Here is an 8153-nt window from a genome sequence, read left to right on the forward strand (position 1 = left end):
AACGTAACATTAGTTCCATATACTGTAGTACAGTTCATGCACAGATCTCTCCCAAAATAAAAGGGTACTCCAAATAATTCTTGCTGGGATGAAAAAAACAGGATGGGTTGCTGGTAAGGGTGTCAGCATGGACGGGGGTCAGTTATAGACATTACTTACTGTAATTTGTGATTGTCGTGGGAGAGGCGTGGCTGTTGGTGTGATAGTGATACTGCTGGTGATTTTATTGGTAGGTTTACTGGGTGTTCCATTAGATAGTGCTGGTGTTCTGCTATCCTGCATTGGAGTACAAGGGTTGCTGGACTTTGCTGAATTACTAAGAGCTTGAACATAAGGACTTCCTAAATGAATGTGGATTTTATTATCCTCAGTAGTTATTACGCTTGAACCAGTACTGTTAGATCTTTGGAACTGCCAGGATGATTGCCTGTCTGGAGATACTCTAAAAACAGCATGCTTGGCACTGATTTCCAAAGGCTCCGTTGAAAGTATCTGTTCCTGAGCACTGGAAGAGCCTGGCAGAGCCAAGGGGGACATTGTCCTTTCTGGAGTTCCTGAGATGCATGATTCGGGTGTTTGAGATCTTGCAAAAGCAGCCATAGTAAGAGGTGACATAGCTTGTTCTGGGCTCATGTAGCCTTCTGCCACTCTTGTTTTTATTGGAGTTAGGGAGGCATTTTGAATAATAGTTATTCTTTGTTTTGGTGTGCCACAGTTAGGTATAACCGCAGTACTAGTGTAAGAGTGAGCAGTTTCTGTAGTAGGACTTGTTATTTCAAGTGTCGCTGTATTTTGTCCATGGTCTGGAGTAACCTTTATATGAAGAGGCTGTCCAGGTATATGACTTAGAACTAGATCTCCAGGCTGTGCAAAACTTCCATTTTGTTTTGCATGAATTTTTCCATTTTGAGGGTGGCCTTCTTTTGACTTCATCCATGGGATCCATAATTTTTTGTTTACAGCATTTGCAATGGATGAATTGCATTTAAAAGATATCATTTGCTCCTCCTCACTATGGTCTTCATCATCATTATCACTCTCTTCATATAACTGCCCGTTTATGACTGCGCGTTCTAATGGAATAAGGCTCTTGTAATCAGGTGGTTCATTGTCAGCTGGTTCTGTCTGGACTTCTTTAGAGAGAACCTGCAAATCAGAAATTCTCCTTCCATTGAGACTAGGTCTGAGGGTCTTACTGAAGCGCCTGTACCTTTCTAATTCTTTTGTGAGGTTTTCCATTTCTCTTGCCTGCTCCCTGTTTTTGTTTTCTTGTTGTGTGAGTTTCTTTTGCAGGATTGTATGATCCCCCCGTAAATGACCTATTAAGTCCTCTGTCGCCATATACTCATGAATTTTCTCTTTTAATGCATCTACCTCTCGAGACAGGTGACCTGACTTAGCTTCTTCTTCTTTAAGCTTTTTGAAAAGCCACTGTTCTTGGTTGGACTCTGCCTTCTCTGCCAGTTTATACCTAGCCAGTTCTATTTTTACAATCTCTAGTTCCTCTGACAGAAACTTTGCTTTGTCTCGTTCATTAATGTATCTTCGTTCTAGAGACTCAAATTCATCCTCAGTTTTCATGAGATCATCTTCTATGGCTTTCATTTCTTTCAGCTTATGTTTCAGCCTCTCAACTTCTTGGGAAAGTTCTCTTATTTTGTTGTTCTCCTGCTGTAAAGATGTGCTGGATTTAGTAGTCTCTTTGAGTTTATTTCTCAGAAACTCTTTTTCAATGGCTTCTAAGGACTGAAGCCTTTTCCTTAGAACATTTACTTTGGAAACAAGATCACTTCCTTTCTCTTCCTCTGCTTTCAGTTTGTTTTTCAGTTCATCTCTTTCCTTTGTTACAGTAGACAGTTTTTCCTCTGCATCAGATTTTGATTTTAGCGCCTTTCTGCTTTCCTCAATTAGCTTTTCTGTAACTGTCTGAACTTTCTTTTGCTCCACCTGAAGTTGAGTATTTGCAGCTTGTAACTTTTCTTCAGTTTGCTTTATTTTCTCACTCATTGTTTTCCTTTCATCCACCAACATCACTGTTAGTGTTTTCAGTTTAGTTAGGTCATCCTTAAGTGTGACTTCTGTTTTTTCTAGCTTGTTTTCAATGGCTTCAAGCTCTCCCATTCTAGCTTTTAAGCTATCCAGTTCAAGGGACAATTGCTTTGTTAACATTTTTTCTTTTTCTAGATTGCACTTCAGAAAGTAACACTCTTGTTTGCCCTTGCTGAAAGCATCTTCTAGTTTCTCCAGTTCCATGATTCTTTTGTTGAGTTTGTCAACTTCTGCTTTAAGGTTCTTGCTCTGTGCTGCTTCTTTTTCTAATTTTTTATTAAGCTCCCTGCACTGCTCTTCCATTTTTATGAGCTCTTCATCTTTACCTTCCATTTCCAGCACACGTTTCCGTAATTCTTCAACTTCAGCCATAAGGGTAGAATTTCCGCACTCTCCTTTATTCATTTTATCCCTTAGGTCTTGCAATTCTTCCTCTGCTTTTCGCAGAGATTTATTAGTCTCATCTAGTTCATCAATTTGTCGACTGAGTGCAGTTAACTTCAACCGGAGCTGGCGATTCTGACTGTCTTCATTGGTTAGCTTGGCCATCATTGCTTCTTGGTCTTGGGAAATCTTGTTGTTCTGGGCCTGCAATTCAACCTCCAGCCTGATAACTTTTTGCTCCTCTTCCTGAAATTTTGCTTCAGCAATGGTGAGCTTTGCATATGCTTGATCTGCAGTGGTGGCTAGCTCTTGAATTTTTTGACTCTGTTCGTTTAGTTGGTCAGTGAGTCTTTGCTGTTCATCCACCACCATTAACGCAAATGTTTTCAATTTTGTTAGTTCTTCTTTTAGTTTAGCTGTCTTCTTGTTGTTTTCCTTCTCTCTTTTTGCCTGATAAGCCGTTTCTTGTTCAAGAAGCTTTTTCAGTCTGAAAAATACAGAGAATATTTAACTTTGTAGCAGGTTTAATGGATATTTAAATCAAAATTGGAATTACTTTATCATGGGTACCAGAGGAGAGCAAAGTGTAATCTGATCCCACTCTAGTGCAGAGGAGAAGCTCACACAGGCTACTACAGCATCCACATAAATTTGTATATCCAACAGTAAAGTGTTTTATGTCAGTATAATTATGCAGATGCAAGGGGGTTGCACTGATCTGACTCTGCCAGGTTCTGGAAGGGTGGCATATAAATCAAATAAACAATAGGTATCTCATAGAAAACAAAACTATGTGTAAGCAGGGCCTGAGTGGAAGTGAGATACTTATCCTGTAACTGTCAATTCTTGCTGTAAACAAGTGAATCCCAAAGAAGGTTTTTCTTTTGAACCTCAACAAACCTGGGTACCTTGTTATGCAAAACACAGTTCTGGTCTTGAACGCAAAATTCACAGTAAAAACCAAAATATATTTGGATGAAACTCCACTTTTTCATGATGCTTTAGTTATTTCCTTAAATTCTTCCTAACTCAGAGGTTAATCTGGAATTATTGTTCAAGTATACATGTGTAATCCACTTTTTTAAGGAAATGCAGGAGACGTTTCATGTCTAAAGTTTGGGCTGTGCATTTATATTATGTAATAACCTGAATTAACCTAAATATTCTAGTATTTGGGATCTTTTCTTGGCTTTGCTTTTCTGTCAGGAAGAAATAAAGTGGTCAGTATTTCTCTCTCTTTTATCAGCTCTTTCATTTTCTGCCCAATAAGTAAGATCCCTGAGGCATTAAGCAAGTATGTGAAAAACATTAACTTTTCTATACAGTGCTGGTATATGGTTGAATAATATACCAGTATGCTTAGTGTCATTAATTGGGGTGAGAGGAGGGAAGCAAAAGACTTGTGACAGGAGATTTGAGCTCATGCCTCTCTGAACCAGTTAGTTTCTAAGGTGTCACACTGCCCTGCTTTTTCAACTTTTGTTGCTGTACAACATCTCTTCCTCCAAGTGAAGTCCTTGTCCTCTCAGAGCACTTGGTGTTCCAGTTTTGTGGCCTTGTGATCTCCGAAGTTCATATTGCAACCGTGTTTTTTATTCGTAGGGCTGGCAAGTACTCTCATCTGTGCAGCTCTTCGAGTGCTGAGTGGCTTGGAACTCATACTCCTTGGGATACAGTTTGCTACTGCCTGCTGCTTGTTTGGTAGAGATAGATAGGAGAAAGCCACCGCTACTTGTGTAAGATGCTCGGTTCCTTGGTCACTTTTGATAGTGGTATTGGGTGGAAGTTTCTGAAACTGAATACAAAATCTTCCACCAGTCCATCACCCATGAGCTGTTATCCTGCAAAAGCTCATCACTGTGGCAGTGAAGCACTTTACATGTGAATTGTGCAGCATGAGTTGTAACAATCAGCTATGGAAAACTATTTAAGGAAGCTATTATTTAGCCCCAAATTCTTTATAGAGCAAACTAATGTGCCTGGGAAGTAGACATTTAAAGGTGCCTGCAGGAGGGAGAGGTTTGCTAAATGTGCTTTGAGAGATGAAGTAGGGTCGATAAGGTAAAGTGTTATGGAAAGGTGCCAAGGATGGCAGGAAATTCAGGGAAGATATAGTACACACATTTGTGTGTGTGTGTGTGTGTATGCATGTATGTCTACTTATAACTGCAAGTATATTATATTACTGCAAGTAATGCCTGCAAGTATGTTATAACTTGTATTTGTGTTCTCTTCAGTGTAAAATTTCCTGTCCTCCCTACCTCTGCCCTTGAGTGCTTTAGTAGTGAAGTTTGGCTGATGATTTAATGTTACTATAGATACAAAATCATAACAGAAGCATAACTAGCAATTTTGTTTGGACTTACTCAGCTCTTACATATGAGTGAGGTTAGCTGTCTTAAAATAATATCTGCAGAATAGGCACAGACTAATAGTTTTCATTTTACTTGACCAACTTGTTTCATTATCTTGTAATTCTTTTTTTTCAACGATATTAGCAGGATGAGGGGGTAACACCCAAATTAATTGGTACTTTAAAACCTGTTTGGGTGCGTCTACGCAGGATGCTACTGCTCAGTGGTTATTGCGCATTTATTTGTATTTGTATAAGAAAGTACTAAATAAATCTGTGCTAACTGGAGTTACTGTGTGTAGTGCCATTGAATGCCTTTTAAGTGACACTACTACACAGTAGCTTAATACTACTGTGCAGTAGCGTCTCGGCACAGTTTTTGCTACGCGACGTGATTGCACAGTATTATCAGGCTGCTGCACAGTTAGTATCTTGTGTAGACATGCCCTCTATGAACTAAATTATGTTAAAGCAGTAAATGAAAATGTTTGAACTCTTGCTTTCCCTTAAATGTCAATTTCTAGGGGATGGGGTTGTCCACAAATTAGTAAAACATTTTGATTTGCTCATGGATGCTCTACGGTAATTGTTATAATGCAAAATATGTAATGGATTAAAAAAAATATGTGTTTGCTCTTGGCTGAGCGAGTCACTTCAAATCTTCCTAGTGTGTGCACCACATGTGCTTCCAGTTTGTATCCTCACTTTTTGCTATAACAGTAACCCCCAAGCCCTTGCAGACAGTTCATTAAAGTAAAGTACTTGAATCTTGATCTGACAAAACACTTAAGTCTGGGTCTGGGCCTGAGTCACGAGTGTTGATCAGGTCTTCAGTGCATGAAAATCTGAACAAAACTAACTATGTTTTGCTAATAGGTTAGACCATGGATTTGTACAGGATAGTTTGGACAGGGATGATGCCTCCTGCCTCATGAAGAGAGTGAAAATAGATGACGTCTGAAGGTCCCTTCCAGCCCTACTTTCCTATGATTCTATGTTATTGGTCCTTGCCCTGGCTCACTGCATAACTGTGAAAGGATTCTTTGGTGACTGTCTCTAGGCCTTTTGAAAATTTAGAAGGGATTCTTCCATACATTGAAAACTTCATCTTTCACTTAAAGAAAGATGGAATTTTAGAAACCTAACTAGAATAAAAAGCAGGTGTATCTGAATGTGCAAATCCATCACTTTGAATCTATAATGACAAGCATAAAATCATTTCAGTGTAAACCTAACTCGGGTAATAGAGAGTGTATTTCAGGAGCCAGTATTGCGAAAAAGGAATTTTCTTTACTACAAAAGTTGGATTGTGAATAAAAAGAACATAAAAAAAATCTATCATTAATTAAACATGACCCCAACTAATATAAACACCCACACAGTTACTTTTCTTTCATAATACTTATATACTCAATATTTTGTGTTGGCTTTTGATACTTTTTAATCCATATATTCATATTCAACAACATTTAGAAAAAGTTCCTCTGGTCATGTTACTTGATAGTGATCTTGTGCGCAGAGCAGAGAGTTGCTGCAAAGCAGCCAGCTAAGAAGTCTCTGTTTTTGAATTTTTTTTTTACATCTTGGTTTCCTTATTGTATAGCTCAAAGTGAAGGATCTTGGGGCCACCAGCAGCTGCCACAAACGCATCTAAGGAATGGAACTAGTCCTTTTACCTAAACTCCTTTATGTACTCTTAAGATATAGTATATCGTTTTATAATGCCTAAGAATGTGTTCTTGTTCTTGATTTCCATTTTGTGTTCTGTCACTATGGGTCTGTCTACTATACAAGGTAGTTAGTTAAAGGAATTTTATGGGTATTTCTGATTAGCTGCCCATGTGGATGCTTTGATTCTGGAACTAATAAGGCAAGTTTCAAATGAGCTTAATCAGAATACATTGAATTGATTCAGAATATATTAGTCTTGTTCCAGAGTAAGAGCACATAGGGAGTTAATCAGGAATTGTGAATTAGGAATAACTTCTCATGTAGGCAAGTTATGATGTCACTCTGATAATTAGGGAGAGTTAGAAACTGGTATTTTAACTGTCTCTTCCCTCTCCACTTCTCTAGTTTGTCTTTTAGTAGATGCTGAAAATATTTTTTTGATAGAGGAAGAATCAGTGCCTAAGCCATCTATTCATCTATTTAATTTATCCCATGGATGAAATCCTCATCTGTATAGATTAGGAGTGGTGAATACTGGGAGAGAAGGAGCTGTAGCTTGAGCACAGGTGGGCAATTATTTTGTTGGAGGGCTTCTTAATGAGTTTTGGTGTGCTGACAAGGGCTGCAAGGGTAGCCCTACCCCTTGACAGGTGCTTCACTCTCTGGTCACCATCTTGGGACCAGAAGTCCTGCCCATAACCCCTAACCTTTGCCACCAGAAGTCCCTCCCTTGCCCCTGGAAGTACTCCTTTTGGGAGGGGGCGGGTTTGCCATCTTTGAACCAGAATAAAACTAAATCATATGCTAAAAGTCAACACCTACTATAGCATATTTTAATATTATTACAAAGAATCATTTTGTCATGATTTGTGTTTGTGGTGTGTGTGTGGGTGTAGTTCAGAATAGTCTTACTTTTGTATATTGTGTGTGAGATGTGGTTGGAGGTGTGTATGGTGGGGTGTGGGGGGATTGTGAGAGGATGGCTGTGTGGGGGGGATGTAGGGTAAGTTATGAGGTGTGTGTGTGAAGGGTTTGTGGAGGCAGGGTGTGTGTGTGTAGGGTTTGTGGGGTGTGTGGGAGGGTGTGGGGAGTCCCCTGCATTCCCCCCCATGGTGCACAGTCCCCACCACTGGCAGCAGCAGACAAAGGCCCTTGGGGTGCTCATGGCCCACACAGGTGCTGCTGCCCAGCGCTGTATGGCTGTGGCCAGAGCTGCACATGGCAGCAAGAAACACACCCAGGCCAGCCTGCCTGTATCGTGCAGGGCTCCCTGCAGCACATGTGCAGCTCCCGGCACTTGTGTGCCCCCAGGGAAAGCCCCGTGCAATGAGGTTGGCTGCCTCCCCTGCTGCCTGCCATCACATGCAGCTGCCAGAACTCTGCTGGAAGTGGTAAAGAGCCTCACCCCCTGCTTCTGTGGCGGCACTGGGGAAAGTAGCTGGCTCCATTGTGCGGAGCTTTTCCTAGGGGTGCATGAGTGCCAGGAGCTGCACATGCACCGTGGGGAGCGCTGTACGATAGAGGCGAGCCAACTTGGGTATGCTGCTTACTGCTTTGCACAGCTTGGATCGTAGCAGTGCAGCGCCAGATGGCAGTGCCTGCACAGGCCATTAGCATCCTGAGGGCCTCTGCTTGCTGCTGCTGCCAGTGGTGGGTGTTGTGTGCCATGAAGGGAGTATATGAGGGGGATGGGGGT

General features: G+C 40.8%; 1 protein-coding gene across 3 annotated transcripts in view; it reads right to left on the reverse strand.

Moving 5' to 3' along the window:
- Positions 1-8153, reverse strand: part of FILIP1L (filamin A interacting protein 1 like) — a 236719-nt gene that overhangs the window by 49729 nt on the left and 178837 nt on the right. For 2 of the 3 annotated variants that reach the window (XM_019523745.1, XM_019523746.1), the window contains exon 6: positions 160-2920. In XM_019523745.1, the coding sequence (XP_019379290.1) occupies positions 160-2920 (2761 nt within the window). Of the gene's footprint in view, positions 1-159; positions 2923-8153 lie in introns of all 3 variants that reach the window. The other variant, XM_019523747.1, reaches the window with a different exon arrangement.

The sequence above is a fragment of the Gavialis gangeticus genome, unplaced genomic scaffold, assembly GCF_001723915.1.
Source record: "Gavialis gangeticus isolate Ggan-Ray unplaced genomic scaffold, GavGan_comp1, whole genome shotgun sequence".
In the NCBI taxonomy this organism is placed as follows: Eukaryota; Metazoa; Chordata; order Crocodylia; family Gavialidae; genus Gavialis; species Gavialis gangeticus.